Consider the following 24,547-nt stretch of genomic DNA (forward strand, 5'->3'; position numbering starts at 1 on the left):
TTTGAAACGCTCCTCCTATCACTGGCATGTTGAGCCAGTTTCTCTTTTTCTACCACTTTTTTTCTCCTCTGTATCTTATGGCTGACCCACACGGTAAATAGTTTTGTGTCCCAACATCCAAAAGACACCACGGTGCATCGTAACTTTAAATTACTGCTGTAATATCTACACTATCACTGACTATTATAAATAACTGCCCCATGTACTACGGTCACTACACTACTTTACTTCATAAGTTTGCAAAGGGCTTGGGAAGAACTAGAGAAGGAAAGTTGCTATGCAAAGGACTAGGCTTTAAATCCAGTGAAGACTTTACCTGGTGCCCCACGGTTTTCTTGTGCTCTTTGTTGGCAGCTTTCACAGCTGGTCTGGCAGAACGGACGCTGATTTTGGGAGCAGCTCCCTTTACGGTAGGAGTAGCAGGCACAGAATCCTTTTCATCTTGAAATAAGTCAGCTACCATTTGATACTAAGAGGGAGACAGGAAGACCATAAGCATCTATGCCATCTATTATGTTTACCAGAGGAATTGCACCCCGAGCCACATTGTAGCGAAGACAACTTACAGGTGTTCTCAACCTAAACTTCTAAAACTGGGCCTGAGTTACAGGTTAGAAAAGGGTAAGCAAATAACATGACCAGGATTAAAAAAATCTTGAACGTGCATAAACAGTGTCAGATAGGGCCATCGGGTATTTTGTTACATAGGTTATCTGATGAGGATTTTCATTTTTGTTAAAAGACCCATCTCAACAGCTGTGGCACATAAAGCAGAAATGCTGTTTAAAGCACAGGGATCGGAGAGAGAAAGGACAATGTTCAGTTCATATCACAAGCCTCAATTGTATTGTCACTGTACCGTCCGCTAGGAAACAAGCCCAGTTGCTGGTATCTTAAGGGGTTCATCTAGCTCTACATACTATAAAGCTTGCTCAACATTCTGTTCTCAGAAGGGAATGGGAGAGTTCTGCTACTGTTTAAAATGTCGTCTCAACATCAGTGACTAATCCTCCCTTTCAGGAAAGTCATCCAGTTCTTCATGCAGCAAGAAATGCTGTCAGAATAACGTTGCAGTGCTGTCAGTGACTCACGGCATATTGCCTGCCATTTCACTCACTAAAACAGAACCTGATTTGTAAGATAGACGGAAGCTGGCTGGTTCTGGGATTTCAAAGCCAGTCTTGTTTGTCAACCCGATCAGATTAAATTGGCACCCATCACCTGAATTTCTTGAATTTCACCATTTACAAACAGTAACAACACAAGATGAGGGCAGACCCAGACCACCATTCTGCTGCTACTGAACCTCCTCTTTCAACTCTTTGGAACTAAATCAGATGCTCTGAAAGCCTTGTGCCTCTGGCCATATAGCAGCATCATTTGTGGGTAACACAAAAAAGGAGCAAACGTGAAAGTTTTACAAAACCAGGTAAAATGGGCCAGCATCTTCAAATTTTGATTAGGTTAAACACCTCCAGTACATACGGGCACATAAATAAGCCTGGCCAGTTTTTCAGATGTGCTGAGGTCCCGCCTGACTCATTCAAATCCAGTTACATATCTATTTATTCAGCTCTCCCCTTCAAACTAGATCTACATTTAAATTATGGGTGTCTGAATGGAAAAAATATATACAGTATCTTTTATTCTTTGTTGTTCTTTACTATGGCCTGATGTGGAGACTACTAAAGTAAATTGCAACTGTTCAACCAGACATTAGTTAGCAAGGAATGGAATTCCACCTCAACTCAAGCGCCCCGGGGTGTGGGAGGGGGTCAAGCGCACACAGTATGGTGACTAAGCGTGGTATAAGAATCTATGTAGACTAGAACAGAACAAACCGCAGCCTTCTGGCGCTTATCATGTGGCATGCACAGCAGAGGAGTGTTTAGAGAGAAAGCATGGTCAACAGGAAAGCCCTGCACAAACCCACGTACTTACTTGTTATGCAGCCACAGAAAGGTCTTGTGGCAAGGGATGAGGGCACTACCTGGTCCTCCTACAAACAAGGGGTTAACCTGGGCTCTGTTTTTCCTTTCACCTTGCACAGGTGCTCAGGGGAAGGATTATAAACTGGCTGTTTGAGAGAGAGTGGGAAACTGAGGTTATAGAACTGGGTTAATCCTAGGCTGGGAGAGTTTAATGTTACTTATCCTCAGAGGCAGCTCCAGACACCAGCACAGCAAGTGCGTGCCTGGGGCGGCAAGCCGCGGGGGGCAGCATGCTTCTCCCCATGAGGGAGTCAGGCGGCCTTCGGCGGCGTTTCTGTGGGAGGTCTGCTGGTCCCATGGCTTCGGCGGCAATTCGGCACAAGGCACCGAAGGCGTGGGAATGTCAGATCGCCTGCAGAAACGCTGCCGAATCTGCGTGACCTGCAGACCGCCCACAGGCATGCCACCAAAGACCACCTGACTGCTGTGCTTGGGGCGGCAAAAACCATAGAGCTGCCCCTGCTTATCCTCTCCCCACACTTAGGCTAACTTGGCAGGATTTTTGATTATCCTTTGGAGGAATCCCTTGCTGACTCCTTGGGAGGGTTTGTTTCTGCTGTGTCTGTCCTCCACGGGACATGCCTGCAGTGGTGAAAGATTATCAGATTCATTTGTACCAGCAGTTCTTGGTCAGGAAAGACAACTCTTTAAAGGAGTAGACAGTCCAATCCTCAGTTCCTGTGCCTATAGTAAAATATAGGGTCATTTCTGGCTTCACTAGTCCTGGATGTTTATTTGCCGAGCCTGGTAGCATAGCAATCTAAATCTCACAAAGGAAATAAATTGGTTAACATTACATTATCATTTTGCTTAAGAGAGCTCTGAGACAGCACACCCTGGGGGTTTGGCTTTATGCTTATGGGTTTTTATTTTAAACTCAGCAGCCCATAGCCCACTCATCTCTTACCTCCAGTAACACGCTAAATGAAGGCTAGCAACTTCTTCAGCTAAGTGTCTCCTTCTGCTTTACACAGGCGTCCTGACAGCTGTTTTATTTTCACAGAACTGTAATATCCCGTGCGCTTTGACGGTTACAAAAACGGGATGTTTGAGTGGCAGGTGTTTGCAGCTGTTTCAGTTTGGTAGCTTACCTGACAATGCAATGCAATGCCATACAGTCATTTCAAGTTCTAAAATAGCTTTGGAGTATGCAATTGTCAGTGTTCTTTCATTGAATCACCTACCCGATTGACACTAACATCCAAGGAGGCACTCTAATGTTGAGGATGGTTAGTAAGTGCATGCCCCAATCTAGGCAGCAGATCCTCAGCTGATGTAAATATTCAGAGCTCCACTGAAATCAATCGAGCTACAGAAGTTGGCATCTCTAGCTGTTTTAAGATTGTAAGTTGCTTTCTTTGAGTCTTGTACAGTGCTGAGCATGCTCTTGGCACTTAATGATGGTGAATTGTTATACTCGGTCTAAACTGCATATGCTTATTCTTTTGATCTATGATTGTCATAAACAGATAGCTAAGGGTTAATGTCTATTTCAGCTGAAGCACCTGACCAGAGGACCAATCAGGAAACCGGATTTTTTCAACTTTGGGTGGAGGGAATTGAGTGTCTTTGTCTTTTGTTTTTCTGGCTGCCTGCTTTCTCTGAGCTTTGGAGAAGTAGTTTCTTTTTTCTAGTCTTCTGTTTCCAAGTGTAAGGACAAAGAGATCAGATAGTAAGTTATATGGTTTCTTTTCTTTGGTATTTGCATGAATATAAGTGCTGGAGTGCTTTGATTTGTATTCTTTTGGAATAAGGCTGTTTATTCAATATTCTTTTAAGCAATTGACCCTGTGTTGTATTATCTCAATACAGAGAGAACATTTGTACTTATTTTTCTTTCTTTTTATATAAAGCTTTCTTTTAAGACCTGTTGGAGTTTTTCTTTACTTCAGGGAAATTGAGTCTGTACTCACCAGGTAATTGGTGGGAGGAAGAAATCAAGGGGAGATTTGTGTGTTGGATTGCTAGCCTGACTTTGCATTCCCTCGGGGGGAATAGGAAAGTACTTTTTGTTTCCAGGATTGGGAACAGAGAGGGAGATTCACTCTGTTTGGATTCACAGAACTTGTGTCTGTGTATCTCTCCAGGAGCACCTGGAGGGGGGAAGGGAAAAAGGATTATTTCCCTTTGTTGTGAGACTCAAGGGATTTGGGTCTTGGGGTCCCCAGGGAAGGTTTTTTCAGGGGGACCAGAGTGCCCCAAAACACTCTAATTTTTTGGGTGGTGGCAGCAGGTACCAGGTCCAAGCTGGTAACTAAGCTTGGAGGTTTTCATGCTAACCCCCATATTTTGGACGCTAAGGTCCAAATCTGGGACTAAGGTTATTACAATGATAAAACCAGTTCTCTCTGTTTTGAGTTCTCTCTTTACTTTGTTTTGCTACTACAGGGCTGCTGAAAACTAATTAACTGCTTCATAAGTCTTTTACTATGTGATTGGCCACAGTAATTACCTTCCAATGACTGTCACGCAATTTCACCTTGGTGAGAGTTCTTCCACAAAGATCTGTTTTCTGAAGTGGAGGTGTGTACGCACTCATGCTGTTCATTTCTGGGGTGTTCCTCCCCACCCCATTCCTAATACCATATTATGTATACTGGCCTGATCTTTCCCCATTGAAGTTTGGTTACTGACTTCAAAAAGATTCAAATAGTGCAGAACTTTTTTCTGCACGTCAGTTTTCCTCATATGTGTCCCCCTCTCCTGGTTCGCAGAGGATGCTAGGTATAACGTTACTCCCACTAACGGAGATTTTCCTTTGTTTCACAGGGAAAGGAGCCTGCATTTTTGAAGCAGGAGGTCCAGATTGATATTTCCATTTACGACTGAAGTCCACATCGTGACTGTGTGAGAAACAGCTGATAAAAATAAGATCTACGTTGCCACTGAATCAATATCACATGACACTGAAAATGCAGCATTTTGGAGGCTTAGCTAAGGGCATGACTTCACTAGCAATGCTAAAGTGCTGCCGTAGCGGCACTTTAACGTGGCTATGTAGTTGTGGCACCAGCGCTGGGAGAGCTCTTCCAGCGCTATAAAAAACCCACCTCCATGAGGGAAGCAGCTACGAGCTGAAACTTGCAGCGCTGTAAAGTGGCAGTGTAGACAAGCCCTAAAACAAAGCAACCTCTGTACTGTACGCAGATGCATATGAATGCATATAAACTAGTTATATATCTCCACATAAGTGTAACGATATTTAAACAAGAACATTCAGCTACAGCAGGTAGTGCAGTTAACAAGAATGCAAAGTGAAAATAAAATCTCTTTGCCTCTCCCCCACAGAATAAGATGCAGGGTCACTTTAGCTGCAGAACACAGACAGCCAATGCAAAGTGCTGATAAAGGGTGTCTTTAGACAGCCAGTTCAAAGAAAGGAATTACACCACCTTGCACATCACATCTAGATTTGGCCCTGTGAAATTAAATTATGAAGAAAGAATCAGGGAGAGGGAAAATATCTTGGTAATAATCTCACAACTCAGGTTGTGCCATACTAAATGAGTGAACTGTAGGTGAAAAATGTGTATCTATGGTTCAGGGCTGCTCTAATAAACTATCCCAAATTAACTGCATTTCCCCTCTTCAACTGCAGCATGAACGTACAGGTTACAGGAAAATCCAACAGAAACCTTCCAGACACAGTTACCGCTGCAGGACTGCTCGTAACAGCATGCAGGGAATGGCTGAATAATTCATCATGCAGCGTCAATTTCCTACCGATTACCTGGAGTTTTTAATAAGCTGTAATCATAGAGTTTTTCAAGGTAAATTGTGCAGGCTTCCTGAGGACATGGAGCTTTTAATTTTGAACATTATTAAAGCCCACTTCTACAGTCATTAGACCAGAAATTGCCCACGTGGACAAGAAAATTGCACACCTCAGCGTTTTCATATGAATCTATCATTGCACACCAGAGCAAACTGCTGACAATGCTCAAATAGTTTCCCGTTCTGAATCTTGCTATATTTATATCTATATTAAAACTCTTGCTTAAAGTCCCCCCAAGAACTGCTTTCACTCGTTTCCCCTCTTGTCACGTTCTTGCTCATTTTGTCATGGTTTTGGAGGTCAATGGTATCCCTGCTAGTTCTTAACCCACAGGAGAAAGGCATGACAAGGCTCCTGGGAAATAAACCAGACTTGAATGGCCTCGCTCCACAGCTAATGGGACATTGAACAGACTGCAGGAAACAGATAACACTGCGTAAATGGCAGGTTAATTTCACTGCATTGAGAGGCTTCAGATGAATGGAAAGAAAAAGCCAACAGAGACAAAAGCGGCCAACAGCTGAACAGGCAACACAGATGTCTGTTTGCAAGGTTTGGAGGGGATTCAACAGTTAGCCATTTTAGGAATGACAGACAGGTTAACAAATGCTTGCTCCGATCTGGGCTTTACTGGTACAGGATTTTGCAGCATGGTTGCACTCAGGACACCGAAGTGCACTTTCTTGTCGAATGACTATTGTGCCATCCCTGTGCATACACAGAACTAGTGCTCTGACTGATGTCAAGATTTTGTTCTCCGGGACTGCAATCTACACTCTGATCTTAGGACTTTCCAAGTCTCAGTTCAACAGCTGGACTTTGTAAAACTAGAGGACTGAGACGGTAAAATGAAAAACAAAACAATAGGGTATTTTTAAGTTGTAGGATGAGAATAAATAGGATTGTGTACTGTAGGATTGGACTAGTTCACAAGAATTTTACAATACCCTTGTGGTTACCTCATTTTCTTAAAACAAGGAGTCAAAGAAGAGACTGCCTTATTTGAATTCTTAATCAAACCATTTGCAGAGGGGTTTGCATTCATTTAAAGATCCTAAGAGTGTGATATAAAATTAATAGATTAAATCCTATCAGGAGATAAGTGCAAGTTACTGAGATCCGGGACTGGGTTCTATTCCAGGCATTGCCACTATCTGACTTAGGTCAAGTCATTTAGCCATTTGGTGCCTCAATTTACCTATCTGTAATTAAATATCAATTAAATTTGAAGGGACTGAGCTGCAAAGTTTGAATCTGGTTCTCCCAAAATGTGGGTGTTTTGATCTGGGGTTCTGGTTCAGGTCCATCTCTTTTAATAAATAGCTGTCCAGTGCTTTGAGATTCTCAGATAAGCAACCTGTAAATGCTAAGTACTATAACTGTCAAACTTGACTTTTTCAGCCAATCTCATCGAGACCTTAAAAAATTAAGTTACATTGGCTTCAAATGTAAAATTAATGAGGAGCTCTCAAATTTGGTAATTTCACTGATGCACATTAGAGCTTTTCTATCTATTTTTAACACATTTGCTAAAGATGTGGACACTCCACTCTGTTGGCAAAGCTTGCATGCTCCAGAAGCCAATTTTTTCTGGTTCAACAAACCTACCAAGTTTACAGCTTGCAAAGCTGATGGAGTCTGTAATCTTCAGAGGCCAAAGATCCCTTTATCAAGGAACTTATTATTCAAAGTCAGATACTCCATTAGAATTCCTAGAACTGGGAGCCAGTGAGTTTACAGGATACACAGCAGAGAAAGCCACAGGGGCAGGTACCGTATAACATGGGTGAGAGATTATAACATACTGCAGCTTTTCTGCCTCCTTTTCCTTGACTCTCAGGTCAGTTTCTTCGGCACACTGGCCTACTTCCCATTCTTGATGGTTATCTGCCATTTCCACCCTTTTGGTCCATTCTGCAACTTCCAACTTCTATAACTATCTCAGCTCGTTTGAATTGTGTGGCTGTCTCATTGAGGGCTATGTCTTGGCCCTCATTTCCTTTAGCAAGTCTACTTATTTTTTTACAATTTCTTTTGTTCTATTCTCACCTGAAGTAAACAAAGAGAAAACAATAAAACCGTGACCTCTGGCACTTTTCCCAGTTTCTTCACTTGAGAATCACTTAAAACTAATCTCCCAGTGCTTAAAGAGTAAACCTCAGATAAAATAGCAAGCTGGGTGTACATCCTGCTCGACAACACCATCGTAACACATTGCTGGGGATACTGAGAGCTGGGAGCCACAGCATTACCCTCATGACGCAGCAAGGGTGAGCTTGCTGGAGATTACAATGTGTGTCAGCTCCCTGTCTTCCTCATCAGCAAGGTCCTCCAGGCTCTCCCAGCCCAAACCTTGTCTCGCAGTTAACAATCAGTGAACTCCAGCCCCAATGTTCCACAGAGAGGTTTTGCTGCAATGCATAGCCCCTATCAGCATTCACAAAAGGTATTAACTTTAAATTATCATAGATTATTAGGGTTGGAAGGGACCTCAGGAGATCATGTAGTCCAACCCCCTGCTCAAAGCAGGACCAATCCCCAACTGGCCCCCTCAAGGATTGAGCTCACAACCCTGGGTTTAGCAGGCCAATGCTCAAACCACTGAGCTATCCCTCCCCCCTTTGCTGCACTTTTAAAGATTCAGTACATTACAGCTTATTAACTGGAGTAAACACACTCTTCAAGCACAGTATGGACTGATTTATAGTAAAAATAAAACAAGTTTATTAACAAAAGGACATTGGTTAAGTGACATCAAGTAGCAGAGATAAAAGTAGAAATGGTTACAAACCTCTAAAATAGGGATGTAAAAGGCTAACCGGAAAGCATAGTGTTACTGATTAACCGCCTTAACTGTTAACCCCCACAGCGCCCAGCTGTGGCACGTGGCCAGAGCAGGTGCCATCCCCAGCTATATTGCCCGGCTGGAGTGGCAGTGCCCAGCTGGAGTGGCCCCAGCCCCAGCTGTGCTGGCCAGATGGGCCCGAACCACTTAAATAGTTTACCGTTTAAACGACATATTTTTGACCATTTAAACGGTTAGCTTTTTAGACAGTAGTTATATCCCTAAACTAAAAGTGAAGCCGCATCTAAAACTTAAATCTAGCAAGATACAGTCTTTGTTCAAGATGGCTCCTCTCAATCAATCTCTTTTCCAGCCATCCTGGCCAGGACCCATCACCGAGATCAAATTTTTTGGCTCCTTTGTTTCCAAAGGTCAAGGAGAAAGATGGAGTCTCTCTCTCTCTCTTCCTTATTTCCTCAAAGGGATTGTCTCCGTCTTATAGGTCAGGAAACCCACCTAGGGCTCAGCTCTGCTTGCTATGTCCGCCAGGGAATCAACCCCATGTCAATGTTGCAGTCTCCTGTGATTTTACAATGCAAATGACCTTCCTACAACCTCTGATGGAAATGAGCAGTCCATTGTCCATGTCTCTGTTCACATCTGGCTCAGTTTGCTACTGAGCCAGAGGTGTTTGCCTTCCCCTTTGTCTGGAAAACACCTGTTTTGCCTCCTTTGTCTTTTTACAGTCCCTAGAACATAATATCAGAGAGTATCCATAATTCCTAGTGTTGCTACAAACGTTTCAGTGATATTAATAACCAGCATGTTGTTAGCCTTTTTTCCAATGACACATTACATGACACCTTTCAGATACAGATTATAACAGTAGTGAGTTGGGATCCTAGTGTCACAGAGATCGAAGAACTTTTTTGTTGTTCACTATAAATCTTAATGAATTATTTGTTAATGTTGCACATCGTAGCATATATGGGCTGTAAGGTTATGGAAGCTGTGACAATGTTTGGAATTTCTTGTACGCTGATTCCTCAATATTTCCACATTAATGCTACATTAACTCTAATTTTTTTTGTATTTTTATTAAATAGAGTTGTGAACATACAGTTTACATGGAAGCAACAACAGTAACTGTGGCATACTGCAGTGAAGTAAAAAGTAAATGCTTTTTCATCTACAAGCATTGCATTTTTGGCCCAGGATAGCAGGTTAAAAGAAGTGCTCTGCAATGCCACCTGCAACATATGGGTTTAATTCTGATCATGGTCTTTTAATCTCTGGATCAGCCAAGGCTGGAGGTGCTTCAAAGACCATGCACATAGTCCCAGGGTGGGAGAAGGGCAGGAAGGGAGAGAGAAAGAAAAGAAAGCTTCATTGTCATTGAGCAGTGACACTTCTTTGGAAGTGAAATCACTCCCATGTAGACATCCATCACAAAACCCATGCATCACTCAAATCCTCAAAATAAGGATTAAGAGGGATTTAAGTGGTGCATATAGCTTGGGCTGGCCCTCTGTACTGGGGTGATCTTCACCCCGACTGACTAAGGAGTAGGGTCAGCAAGTTGTGAAGGGAGTTCCCATCAAGTCAAGTTGATTGAAAGATGGAGGTCATGATTTAGGACCTCAAACATGGCAGGGGATATACAGCTGGGAGGAGATTGCGGGTTATATGAATGAAGAGAATACCTGGGTAAAATGACCATTTAAGTTCACTTTTTACATTTACTTTTTATTTTTGCTCTTGACCGTGTAGACTGTGAGACCTTTTGCACAAACTCCTGGGTGTTTTAAAATGAGCACAGAAACTAAAACAATTTAGCAATGCCAACTTTGGTTTAATTGGACTATTTTGCAACCCTTCTGCTCTTACCTTGCTGGCCTTCAGTATGTTGATCTGTTCTTCATATACAGTGTCCCTATTTTTCTCCAGAAATCCATCAGACTGATACTCCACCTACCACACAAAGCAATAGAGAAACGGAATGGTGGTTAAACCCCTTAGAATGCATCTACACTGCAATTAAACACCCCTGGCTGGCAGCCATTAACTGCGTTGGGCTCACACGGCTTGGGCTGTGGGGCTGTAATATGGTAGTGTAGACATTAAGGCTCATGCAGGAGCCTGGGTTCTGGGAATCTCCCAACTCTGGGGTCCCAGAGCTCAGGCTCCAGCATTGCAATTGTATAGCCCTGCAGCCCAACTCCAATGGGCCTGAGTCAGCTGACTCTGGCCAGCTGCAGGTGTTTAATTGCAGTATAGCCATATCCTCAGATTAGTTCACGTATTGCAAGTCTCTTGCTGTAATTACGATGTGTAATCTCTCACGGTTTTAGCCATTGTATATATATTATCATAAACTCATTCGAAAGGTGGTTTGTATGGCTGAATGAATGGGGGTAAAGCATGAGGAAGGTCACACCAATTTATCTTATTAATATAAAATATTTGAGTGTACGATACAAGGCATTACACAAGACTTAATTCAAACACTGTACATTACCCAGTTAGTACCCCCTTCAGGATCCAATCCTGTTCCCACTGAAAATGGCAAAACTTCCAGGACTCTACCATTCATATGGCACTCTTTGGAAGGCCCAAGTTAGCATTTCTGGTAAGCCAGTGAATACCACCCACACCTCAGTCTCAAAAGATCGTGGAGAGCTCTGTGCTAGGTTTCACCCAATCTCTCTTGCAAGTAAACTTTTTTGAAATTTAGAATCAGTTGTTTTTCAAATAAGACCTGGCCAAAAAGCATTGGATGAGTCTTCAAAAGTCTGAGTAAAACCTATTTTTTCCTAATTAAAAATTCAAGCAAATTTCTGTCACAGATCACATATGCAGAATTTGAAATGGGAATATTTTCTTTTGGAACATTTAGTGAGAATGTGCTTAAAATAAGGTGTATAATGGAACTCGAGCCCCAGGCTTAACTGTGAATAGTGTAATTCACTCTCAAGTTAGTATAAAGAGACTCAGACTTTATTAAGGACAATTGACAATACTTGGCTGTAGCATGAGTGTCACATGACTCCTTTATACTTACTAAGACCTGCTTTTGATTTAAACACAGAGAAAGATGCATTAGTAACTACAACCTCTTCACAGATTCTTGCCTGCTCCGAGCAATATCCATCAAACCATGTTTTAAATAAAACTTGAGACCATTACTGGATGTTACAAGCATCAGCCTCTAAGCTTTGGAAAATCAAAAGTTAGAGTTTTCTCCCTCACAGAGGAGGGAAAATGGTCCCAGTTTCACTCATATCTTACACTTACATATCTTATCTAACATGAGATTTTTTGGCACTCAAGAAAATGTCCTTGTTTCAATCTTTCCTAGATGCAACAACCTCTATTAATGTTAGTCTGCGCAACTCTCTGAAGAAGGTTTGTTAAACCAGAAGTCTCAGCTATCCCTGTTTAAAACTCAGTAGAAAGTCTAATGCTGAGATTTTAAGTACTTACTAAGAGATTTGGATGCCCAATTAAAATAAAATGGCAATTTGGCATTCAGATACCTTAGGCAACTTGGAAAGTCATCGCCTAAATAGCTTAATGTGGCTTTAAAAAAAAAAGCTAACAGCTAATGTAAACCCCTTCCATCCTGACTATTCATCACAAACTCTTGTATTCAATGTGCTGAGGGTTTAGTATACGCCCTGATACCTTATCTGCAAAGTGAACAACAATGAAGGAGGTATTGGACATTCGAGGTTTTTGGAAGTGCTGGCTGCTGGAATATCTGTCATATAATTTCTGTGCCCAGTTCTGGTCAGTTCCTTTAGGAACCTAGAAAACACAAAAGAGAAGAAGAAGATTTACAATTATATCACATGAACACTCAAAGGCATAGGTACTACACACGTTCATGGTTTCATTACACTATTATTTTTCAAATTTTTTTAGCCCATGTCTTATAGGTGATGGCAGAAATGAGCCTTTAGGAGGAACTGGACTCAGCAGAGAGAGATGGCTTGGTACCAGGTTTAGGGAAGTCAGCCCAGACATAGTGGGCAGCATGGAAGATGCAGAAATCAAGGCTGGCATCACCAAAGGACATTGCATAAGGGAGCACAAGGATGAGTTTATACTAATAAGTATTAATTAAGAAACCAAAACCCTAAGTTATTCCTCCATCTGGATTTCTCAGTGTGTTCACAGATCTTCAGTTAGTAAAAGTCACCATACCTCCACAGATGTCAATGGCACTCAGCTGATCTACACCAACTGCAGATCTATATATAGGTCTCAGACTGAGCTCTTTGGGGCAGGGACTAATTCTGGTTTCTGTACAGCTCCAAGACCACTGCTAAACAATGAATAATGTGAATTACATCAAGAGTGTTGCCATTTGTTAATATTTGAGAAACAACACACACCATAATCCCAATCTCTCTTTCAGTAACCAAGCTCTTGTTGGCCTGACTGCTGCACTGTCATAGAATCACAGAATATCAGGGTTGGAAGGGACCTCAGGTCGTCATCTAGTCCCACGCCCTGCTCAAAATAGGACCAGTCCCCAACTAAATCATCTCAGCCTTAAAAACCTCTAAGGAAGGAGATTCCACCACCTTCCTAGGTAACCCATTCCAGAGTTGGATTCCAGTGCTGTCATTCCCCCACACCCTGTCATAAACAGATAGCTAAGGGTTAATGTCTCTTTCACCTGAAGCACCTGACCAGAGGACCAATCAGGAAACCGGATTTTTTCAACTTTGGGTGGAGGGAATTGAGTGTCTTTGTCTTTGTTTTCTGGCTGCCTGCTTTCTCTGAGCTTTGGAGAAGTAGTTTCTTTTTTCTAGTCTTCTGTTTCCAAGTGTAAGGACAAAGAGATCAGATAGTAAGTTATATGGTTTCTTTTCTTTGGTATTTGCATGAATGTAAGTGCTGGAGTGCTTTGATTTGTATTCTTTTTAAATAAGGCTGTTTATTCAATATTCTTTTAAGCAATTGACCCTGTGTTGTATCATCTTAATACAGAGAGAACATTTGTACTTATTTTTCTTTCTTTTTATATAAAGCTTTCTTTTAAGACCTGTTGGAGTTTTTCTTTACTTCAGGGAAATTGAGTCTGTACTCACCAGGGAATTGGTGGGAGGAAGAAATCAAGGGGAGATTTGTGTGTTGGATCGCTAGCCTGATTTTGCATTCCCTCTGGGGGAATAGGAAAGTACTTTTTGTTTTCAGGATTGGGAACAGAGAGGGGGAGTCTCTCTGTGTAGTTTCACAGAGCTTGTGTCTGTGTATCTCTCCAGGAGCACCTGGAGGGGGGAAGGGAAAAAGGATTATTTCCCTTTGTTGTGAGACTCAAGGGATTTGGGTCTTGGGGTCCCCAGGGAAGGTTTTTCAGAGGGACCAGAGTGCCCCAAAACACTCTAATTTTTGGGTGGTGGCAGCAGGTACCAGGTCCAAGCTGGTAACTAAGCTTGGAGGTTTTGATGCTAACCCCCATATCTTGGACGCTAAGGTCCAAATCTGGGACTAAGGTTATTACACACCCCACCAGTGTTTTCATTCAATATTGATGCAAACATTCAAATGATTTTCTCAGGGTAAGACATTTTGCTGTCCCTACCAGCAAAAAAGCAGTAATATTCCTGTGCTTGGGTAAAGTTTATTAATTGCTCAGGGCAGAAATTTAATCATTTTCAAAACAAAGGCAGCCTTTTCAGCAAAATGACAGGTTTTCACAAAAAAAACCCTTAAGATTCTAAATTTTCTTAATATGCTTACAAAACAGAGTGATTTGGTGAGACGCTTTTCAAACTTTTAACTGTGCTAGCAAAATACCTCATATTTGATGAATTGTGGGTCTAGGCGTCTATCTATCTATATTTGAATTTAAGAAAGACCTAGCAGCTTCTTCACGGAATTTATTATAATATGTGAACTCAAAGAACTGCATGCCCCCTTGTGATGTGATCTCATCACATTTAATGGCTAAGCAAGGTCAGTCCAGGAAAGCACTTCCATCTATCTTACATACTTACATGGGGGTACTAGGATACACAGGGTGCTTCTCTCTTCCCCCCCGCCCCCATGTGACTCTGGGGAATAACTGCAGAGAACAGCCAGCCCGAGACTCCAGGCAATAGGAACGAAGGAGCCAAAACAGGGATCTCTGGACATTCCTCAGAACTGAAGAAAGCTCTCTGACTTCCTCTGCCCTGTCCTAATTGGCTGCTTGCTCCAACCTTCTCCCTCCCTCTCCTCAATCTTTTTCAGAGTCACTGTTTCCCTGGAGAGAGTCCCCCATGCCTACATTCTTTGTTCCTAGATGTATACATTTACATTTAGCCATATTACAATGAATATTGTTTTCTTGCGCCCAGCGCACCCAGAGATCCAGGTCGCTCTGTATCAGTGACCAGTCCTCTTCATTTACCACTCCCTCAATTTGTGTGTCATCGGCCAATATTACTAGGAGATGATGATGTGTTCTTTTTTCCAGGTGATTGACAAAAAATATTAAACAACATAGGCTCAAGAATCAATCCTTGCAGGACCCCATTAGAAACAGACCCATTCAATGATAATTCCCCATTTACAATTACATTTTGAGACCTATGATTTATCCATTTTTAATTCGTTGAATGTGTGCCAGGGTCTCCATGCGCAAGATGGGTAACTGCCTGGCAAATCAGACCTGCAGATAAGCTGTTTATTGTTTTAAAGATAGGTTTTCTCTGAAATGCTTTTGTTCTGAATAAACAGTACTTGGATTTTATGAGAGCTGGCTCCTCACTGGCTAACCTGTCATTGCCCCTGACCATTACAGTAAACTGCAGAATTCTGCAGCCTAAGGCCCAGGTCTACAGGGGGAGAGTGTGTCATGGGATACTGCCTCAAGAGAGGTGACAGCTAGATGCCTGAGATCATAGTGGAGTGCCCTCAATGAGGCTACAAAAGGATCAGAGGTGCAGTTAGCTTGGGAAATGCAACACTGACCACCTCACAATTTTTAGTCTACCTTTTCTAACAATGCCCCACAAGGGAGGGAACTGTTCTTAGCTCAATTTACACAAATTTTACTATCTTTTTTCTTTGACACGAAGATTAAGTGACTTCACCAGGGTCACACAGGAAGTCTATGGCAGAACAAAGACTTGAACCCAAGTCGCCTAAGTTCCAAGCTAATGCCCAGGCACTGGGCCATCCTTCCTCTTGGCTCTGAGGCTTAGCTGTGGCAGAAAATGTTGATGGTGACGCTTTATTTTGAGCCATTACAGGATCAACATGCCATCAGGCTGTTAAGGGGCTCTGAGCAGCTGTGGGTGAATGAATGAGTCATAGCATGAAAAATCACTAACCATGTGTCATTATTAAAGATCCCATAGCACTTTCACACAGTGGGGGTGTTAGCCCCCATTTTCAGGCCAAATAGTAATTTATCTGATTTCAGTCTGCCTACCTAAATTGCTCTCATAGTTTTAACTTCACAGGGTATTGTACATGTCCTCTCCTACACTGGTGTGAAGTGGTGTTGTAAGATCTTCAAACCAAAAAAATATATAGTTTGAACAGCATCCTATATTAGTTTATTAAATTTGTAAAGTGCTTTGGGATCCTTCAGGGCAAAAAGTTCTCATATCAATATAGACTGTTATAATATTTTAAATATATATTAAATAAATATACCCTATTTGAATAAGCGACTGACCACTTGCTTTGTTACAGTGCGCGCTGCTAACAGCATTCTCAGCAGTCACTCACAGGAGACATTTCCATTTCTGTCTGTTCATTTAAATCTATACATCATGTGAACCTGTCAAGCCACCTCTACTAGGCCAAAACCTAGGGGAATGAGTTATGTCTCCTCATACAAAGCCTTGGGATCCCATTGCTCAGCATGGTGCACCGAGTGCATTTTAAATGTGGCATATTCCCTGTCACTATTAGAGCACCTCTGCCTTACCTCTCTCTGCACAAACTAGCCAAAAAAAACCAACATAAAAAATAAAGTGAGATAGAGGAAAGCCTTAAGGAGAGCAGTCAGCTGTGATCAAGGTCACTTTTGTTGCTGTCTCAAGGCTGAGATGTTCAGCCTAAAGGAAGCTGACGAATTCCCAGGGCTGTCAGTGGAGACTGTTGAATGAAGGGAATATTTTATAAAAAATTACATTCTTAGCTGCATGTATGTGCCACGCTTTCATATTGGTATGGGAAAGCAATCTCTGAGAGCCACAAACCCAGTTGCATGCATATGCGTTCTATGATGATTATGGAGCAGAGGCGCATGTGTCTACCACTAAATTTAAGGAAGTCTGTTCTACTAAAATCAAGATCCTGAGGAACAGATTGGTGGCTTAATCAACTAAAAATGGTAAATGAAGCACCTCTATTCTCTGCTAGTCATCCCCTATAAAGGATTTTTTAACAGAAAATAGTGTCATCTATTCAAACGCTGGATCAAAGGATCAGGAATTCTAGGAAATGCAGCTAAATACAAGCAGTTTATATTTTCAGACAGCTGTTGGTCAGACTTCACCATGCCGTCAGTGCCTTCAGTTGTAATCAGTCCCCTACCTTCTGTGGGGCTAAAATCCAAGTCATGCTGACATTTCTCACTCCTTGATTTTTCTCTCTGATTACAACTTTGCCAGCAGTGTAAATTTACAATGCTGTGATGAGGCCTTTTCATTATTCCTATCTAACTTCACCTGACCACAACACTGCTGCCAAATGAGATATATGGCACTAAAGTCCACTATTGCACTGACTGAGGCAACTGGACCCTTTAAATTATTTATACTGAATTTATATCAAGCACCAATAAAAATGCATCTCAGGTTTCTCCTAGTGGGTAAAATTTGTCTTTGTCAGCAGTGAGAGATTGAAAAATTTAACTGCTGTGAGAGAAAGATGAAGGGTTCTTTCAATCTGCACAGACGTATATTCTTTATTGTCTGCTTCTTATTTTGAAGCAATTGTGTTTCCACATTGACCTTATATAACACCTTTTGATATCAAAGCACTTCACAAATGAGGCATATAAAACACAGACACCTATGGGATGGAGGGCAACAATTAACCAATGCACAGCACAAGCATGAGACTCAACGGAGAGGAATTTTGGCCATGAACAACAGGCCAAAACTGCAATGCAACCCTTTATATAAGGGCTCCTCAAATTTTTCATGGTAACGCCTCCCCTTACTTCTGTCCACGTCTCCTCCCACGGGAGCCGGGGCTGGGAATGGGGCCATGTGGACAAGGGTAAGGGGGTCAAGGCTGGGGCTGCACCTGAGGGGGTGGGGGCTGGGGCAGGGAATGGAGCCCACCCCACCCCCCTTTTTTTTTTTTTTTTTTTTTTTTTTTTTAAAAGAAAGAAAGTCCCTACCTGCTGCAGGCAGGCTTCGGAGGCTGAAGCCAGGGAAGGAAGCACTGAGATATGCCTTCCCTAACAGCAGCCCTGCAAACCTGTCTGCAGCCAGGCCACTACTCAGCCCATCTCAAAGCTTCCTTTCTAGGGCTGCAGCACAGGATGTCAGGAGCTGCGGGCCAGGAGGGCAGGCCATGGTCAGGGCAGCAGTGGGAATGGGGGCTGCAGCCTGGATGTCAGAGCGGCATGGTACCTTCTCCCTGTACTCTCCAGGCTATGCCCTGCTGGGGACTGCACACAGGTAAGGAATCACTGGGATTTGCTGAGCCCTACCCCCAGAGAGTGAAAGAAGAAGTATGGTGCAGCCCCACAGGTCCCCAGCATCTTCCGGAAAGCACCAGCATCCAGGCTGCAGCACCCTGACCCCGCTGCAGCCCCATCCGTGGGCAGGTTTGCAGGGCTGCACTCAGGGAAGGCATGTCCCAGAGCTTCTTTCCCTGGCTGTAGCATCATCAACCTGCCTTCTGCTTATTACGAACCACTGGATAATAGCAACTTTTTGCTGGCAACCGAGGAGCTACTATTCTAATACACGGACTGTACTGTATTTATAAAAATATTTGTCATTACCAATGAAAAACAACAAGATTGTGAGATCTTTGTAGCATCTGTTTGTTCTGTGTTCACACAGTGCCTAGCACAGTAGGTCTTCAGCCATGATTAGGGCTCCTAGGCACTACTGTAATAAATAAAAAAATAATAATGACTCATCTCTGGTGCATGGAAATGGTAAGGTCATAGGCTATCTAGGCTTAAATTATGTGTTTCCAAAGCATCGGATCAATCATGAGGCTTTCAAACAAGGAATGATTTTTAAAATGCTGAAATGATTACTTAGTTTAGAAAAATATCAGAGGTGATACATTATAAAGAGTACATACAATGAAATTGGACAGACTCTAGAAAACATACAGAAGAGAATAATCCAGTAGTGCTTGGAGAGGGACTAGATCATCTAACGGGTCTTTTAAATAGAGGGAGATCCTCGGCTGAAGAGACAAGCTCTTATATAGCACTTCATGAGTGTATTTCAAAGTGCTTTACAAAGAAGGTCAGCATCATTATCCCCATTTTAAGATGGGGAATTGAGGCACAGACAGATGAAGTGACTTGCCCAAGGCCCATCCAGCAAGCCAGTGGCAGAGCCGGAAACAAAAACCAGGTCTCTTGAGTCTCAGTCCAGCATGCTATCCACCAGACCAAACAGAAAATGCCAGCTGGGTGTTTCTATTTACCTTGTCCCAGTATACAAAGTACAAGCAGGAAACAATTAAACAATTAAATTTAAAAATTTAAAACGATAACTAAAAATCTTTCTTTATGCAATGTAGAATTAAGCCATGGAACTCATTGCAACTGGGTAGTTCGAAAAATATCATGTTAAGATTAAAAGTTGGTTTAGACTCTTATGGGTCAGAACCTTAGTTGGAGTAAATCAGCATAGCTACAACCTAAATAAAGCTACACTCATTTAAATCCTCTAAAGCAGGAGTTTTCAAACTGGGGGTCGGGACCCTTCAGGAGGAAATGAGGTTATTACATGAGGCGTCATGAGCTGTCAGCCTCCACCCCAAACCTCACTTTGCCTCCAGCATTTATAATGGTGTTAAATATATAAGAAGTGTTTTTAATTTATAAGGAGGGGGGGCTCGCACTCAGAGGCTTGCTGCGTGAAAGGGGTCAGCAGGATAAAAAGTTTGAGAGTCACTGCTCTAAAGGCTGTCCATGCTATTTTTAGTTTTTCTCCACCCTCTTATCGCTCTGACTCAGCAATAGGAAACTGGGGCATTTAGTCCCACTGACATACAACATTAACACCTACATATATGGTGAAAGTCATACACTTCACAGTGGAACCCACTTATTAGCCAGTTGGACTTTACTATAAATAGAGTGAAAATTCACAGGCTTCATTCTTCTTCCCTCAAAACAGAGTTTCACTATATTCAAGTTCACACTAAATAGCTTTCCTTGTGTTACTGCACAACGGAATGGGAGTATTTTTAAACTTCCCAAGTAGCACCTGACACAGGCCACTACCGGGCATGGATTGTCATCTGTACTGGAACAGGAGTGTGTGTGTCCTTATGGCATCTTAAAGCCTTTAGAGCCAATAATTTGTTTATACAGTACCTAGTCTAATGATAATGACCAGGGGCTATTGCACTAGAAATAACTGCTCCATCTACTCAGGATTTTTCAGGATTGGGCCATTTCCTTCATGTCGGAAAGGGTGTCAAATAAATAAAATTCTCCCAAGACTCAAAGGAATCAGCCAGCAAAGATCAGGAAGCTATTCAGGGTAAAGGAAACATTAAATCCAACCTTAAACCTATCAGGAAAAAAAAAAAGGAATGGGATAACTAAGGAGGCTTCTTCAAAGCCACTGATCCAGCAATTAGTATTATAAAAACTAATACGGAGAATTTTAATGGTTTCTTTCTTCCTCCAATATATGCTAAAAACCAAGCACGGCCCTGGGTAGGCCAAAAGTCTGTAGCACTTTATACAGGTAGTGGTTGCACATTTTGTTGCTCCCTCACCACGCTCTGGATGACAACTGGACATGTAAGCCATTATTCTGCCATTTGATTAGAATTAATGAAGTCCAAACCATAAACCCCCCAGAGGTTCTCTCCATCTTCTTAACCTATATGCAGCGGTTCATAAAACAGAAATCAGAGGAAGCAGCTGCCCAGCATTGAAAGAAGATGCCACTTTGTTTTCCACTGATTTTCTACAGACCAAGCAATCATCAAATCAAAGAAAATGTATTTTTTTTAATAGTGAACTTTACACTGACATGTGCAGAGATACAAGTGGGATTCAAAATCAGCCTGCTAAAAATTACCAGTAACCTGATTTCATTGTTTTTGGCACAGGGATGAATAGCAAGTAACTATACTCTGACTCAACAGCCACATTTATAATTGGGACATTTAAGGAACACGTAAAATAACTACGACCTGTCCTATGATACATAGAGAAAGAGGTATCCATTATAGAGTTTGGGGATTGTGAAAGTTTCCATTATGGTCAGAAAAACTCCTTCAAAACATGAGGAACTGACGCTTCTCTCTTCAAGCCCCTGCCTGAACTCAAAACCCATTTGTTTCACCGGTGACTCCCATCTCTTATTTGGTTTTTAACCCTGTAGCTATATTCTTGCTATGCTCTGTAGCTATTCGTATTACTTAGTTCACTCAAGTCCACCGGCATACAAAAGTCGTATGAAAGAGGCTAAATAAAGAAGTTGTATACATTTAAAAAAAATACAGGAAAAACATTCTGTGAGGCAAGAACTTTGGTGACAAATACCCCACTTCTGCTCTAGTATCTCATTATGTTGCTAGGCCCCTTGATGGAGTTTCAGTCCCAGAGTACATTTATCCACTGTAGTAGTGGGCTTTCTTGCCAACTGGCTTATTGTACTTTTATACCAACTACGGCCAACAGCAAAGCAATTCTCTCTCCATGGTGCCGCACAACAGAAGAGGTTTTGCTATTTTATAACAGCAAGGAGGAGTGGTGAGATTCTAAAAGTACAAGCCCAGCAACTGGGATGTGGGGTGAGTAGGTTTTATCAGTAAAATGGTGCTTTCACTCACCACGCTCACTGAAAACTTTGTAAGGCTGTGGAGTGTCAGCAGGTTACTATAAAAGGGTCCATTATAAAGCTGTGACTAATTACACCACTCCCAAGATACAGAGAATTACCACAGAAACTGCGGGGTTTGTTCCTCTGTTTCAGGTTCTATGTCAAAGAGGTGTGGACAAAAAGTAGTAGTGAGTTGGGGCTGGACAGAGTTCTGTGTTCAGGCTGTCCCCATTAGGCAGCAGGGCTCTGTACAACACCAATGCAGGGTACCATTTATTTTTTTATATGTAGGAATTACTATAATGAATCAGAGCAATGGTACATCTAGTCTGATAGCCTGTCACCTACAGCCAGTACCAGATGCTGTTTTGAGTAACAGGGCAGTCTGCCACCTGGGAAACTTTACTCCTAGCTCCTAATATAGTTAGAGGTCTTCTCAATCCCTGGAGAAAGAGAGGCTTGACAGTGCAGTGGATGAAACAAAATGGCAATGAACAGCTGAGCTTAGATTTATGACCTACTTCTGAGCCAGTACCCAGTGTGATAATATGCAAGTTTTAATTTATTCTCATTTGTTAGTTAATTAGAATCAGATGATAAAAATGGTAAAAAATGATAAAAATGGCTGTGATGACATTAGTGTTTTTCTTTACCTTACACTCTTCATCCAATAGGTCCAAGATACCAAGTTTGGTATCCAAAAATCAAAAATCAGAATTAGATAAGAGATACCATAGGCTACTGCCACTACCTGAGAACCCAGGAGCAGTGATGAACTCAACAAGATCACCAGATTGCAGTTCGTTTTGGACAAGGACTGCTTCTGCTTCTGGAAAGTGCTGGCTTGGGGACCCATCACACTGAATGCAGCATGACTAGCCTGCAAAAGTTACTCTAAAAATGATAAAAATGGCTGTGATGACATTAGTGTTTTTCTTTACCTTACACTCTTCATCCAATAGGTCCAAGATACCAAGTTTGGTATCCAAAAATCAGAAGCCAAAATTGACAAGACAAGACCAAAAATATGCTAAACATGGGAAAGTCCTCATTTAATTGTTGTTTTGCACATCCTCAGAGCAGTTTCCATTGGCCGGACCTGGATGGTGCTTCAGCCATATAAAGTTTCTCTCCCAGTGGAAACCCTGAGGGATGGCAGACAAGAAGCAACTACATGGAACATTTTCAGTAGGAAGGATGCAATTAAATTGGAATTTGGCCAGTACATCTACCTCTATCTTTCCGTACAAGAAGGGAGGTCGGATCTTTAAAGCACAAGTGTTTAAGTCATTATGTCTCACCCAAAACAGAGCACCTCCAGGCACAGAATGTCATCTACTACTGTGCTTGGGCACTGGTTCAGCAGTGAATCACAAGGAAGAGTAATAGCACAAACATGTGTCTACTCCACCATGCCCTCTACTTTATGTTATGCACAACATACCATTTTACCTTAAGATTCCATTAGAATGCATAAGCCAAGCAGATTTATGCAACCAGTAGGCATTTCATAGACTGATGCTCAGATTGGAGAGAAAAAAAAAAGGAGGGGGTCAAGGATACTTAAATACTTAATTAAATTGATCAGAGTCTCTTAACCAAGTGAAAAATCTCAGCTCTGACTCCCTGTAAATACACAAATAGAAATGCCCGCTGTGAATGTCTTCATCACAAATTATTACAGCCAACCATCGATAATATAACACCCAGCCACTAGCCATGGAAGGCAATCCAATATTAAATGGGAAGGGAAGTCAATGTGCCACATAAGAAATGGAAGGAAGCGAGTGCTCACCTAAGAAGTCACCTTTCTCTCATAAAGGAGGACAGGTCACACTCCTAATTAAATCCCAGAGGGACAAAGGAATTTAAATAACAAATCTGAAAAGCGTTCCTTTGATGTAAATGACACTTCTGCCTCCTTCTCACCTTGGGCCTGTGTTATGCTCATGAATCTCAATGGAGCTAACAAGAGTGATTAGTGTCCACATGCCTTGCTACAAGAGAGGCAAAGTCCACTACATTGACTGAATATGAAAGCTAACAGTTTACCCTACTGTATATATGCACACAGACCCACAAGGCCATTTCAATGCGTGCATAACATTTCTCGTGACAGGCAGACCCGAGTCTTAATGCAAACTTTCTTGCCTAATAACAGATAGTAAAACACTGACCTGTAATCACACTACATGGAAACTGGTATGAAGAACCACTTCCAGGAAGTTACTCCCTTGTGTTAAAGGGAAATTATGAGCAAAAAAGTGATTGCAAAAATGGCACCTTCTTATTCAACAGATCCTCCCCCTTGTGTTTTGGCAAAGGTATTTCAGCTGTTTGTACTCTACCAGCTCCTTACCCTGCACTGCTAATCTAACAATCTCTGGATTCGGCTGGCTCAAGCATCATTTTAACTAAGTTCCAGCAGCAGAATTGTTATTGCTGGTGACAGATGAGCAAGAAACAGTCCAACTTGACTGTGGGATTCTAAGCTGAGTTTGCAATTCTGGCTGTTACTGACTTAATTTGTAAGCTGAACACATTTGAACAGGAGTTGCTGAGCAGCAATAAACATGGAAATCCATTTCTAGACTCACTGTAAGAAAACTCTTTAAAATGTGCCCAAGTTTCCTAACACCACTTGTTTGACCTTTAGTTAAAAGCCACTTCAGCCAGGTGAACTGATTTTTGCTAGTCCCTGAGATGGACATTTAAGACAAAATCTCATTGTATGAAATCTCATTGCTGCAACCATTACAACATGGAAAAAGGGTACAAATCACCAACTGTACCAGCACCCTGATGTCTCGGTGGCTTCTGCTCGTTTGCTATAGAATCAGGGTGGCAAGTGCATCTGATTTCAGCAATTTGGACAACGTGGATGAAATCCTGGCTACACTACTGTCAATGGGAACTTTGCCATTGACTTCAATAAACCTAGAATTTCACCCCTTGTATAAATTTGATCCGTTATTATCATTATTTATTATTATATTAT

At 41.9% G+C, this 24,547-nt stretch overlaps 1 protein-coding gene across 4 annotated transcripts in view; it reads right to left on the reverse strand.

The window, feature by feature from the left end:
- MYO5B (myosin VB) overlaps window positions 1-24,547 on the reverse strand; it is a 356,389-nt gene that overhangs the window by 115,839 nt on the left and 216,003 nt on the right. For all 4 annotated transcript variants that reach the window (XM_050944628.1, XM_050944626.1, XM_050944629.1 and 1 more), the window contains 3 exons: window positions 12,236-12,358; window positions 10,439-10,522; window positions 317-469 (listed from right to left, as the gene is read on the reverse strand). In XM_050944628.1, coding sequence (XP_050800585.1) covers window positions 317-469; window positions 10,439-10,522; window positions 12,236-12,358 — 360 coding nt within the window. The remainder of the gene's footprint in view (window positions 1-316; window positions 470-10,438; window positions 10,523-12,235; window positions 12,359-24,547) is intronic.

Source organism: Gopherus flavomarginatus, chromosome 3, assembly GCF_025201925.1.
Source record: "Gopherus flavomarginatus isolate rGopFla2 chromosome 3, rGopFla2.mat.asm, whole genome shotgun sequence".
Taxonomy (NCBI): Eukaryota; Metazoa; Chordata; order Testudines; family Testudinidae; genus Gopherus; species Gopherus flavomarginatus.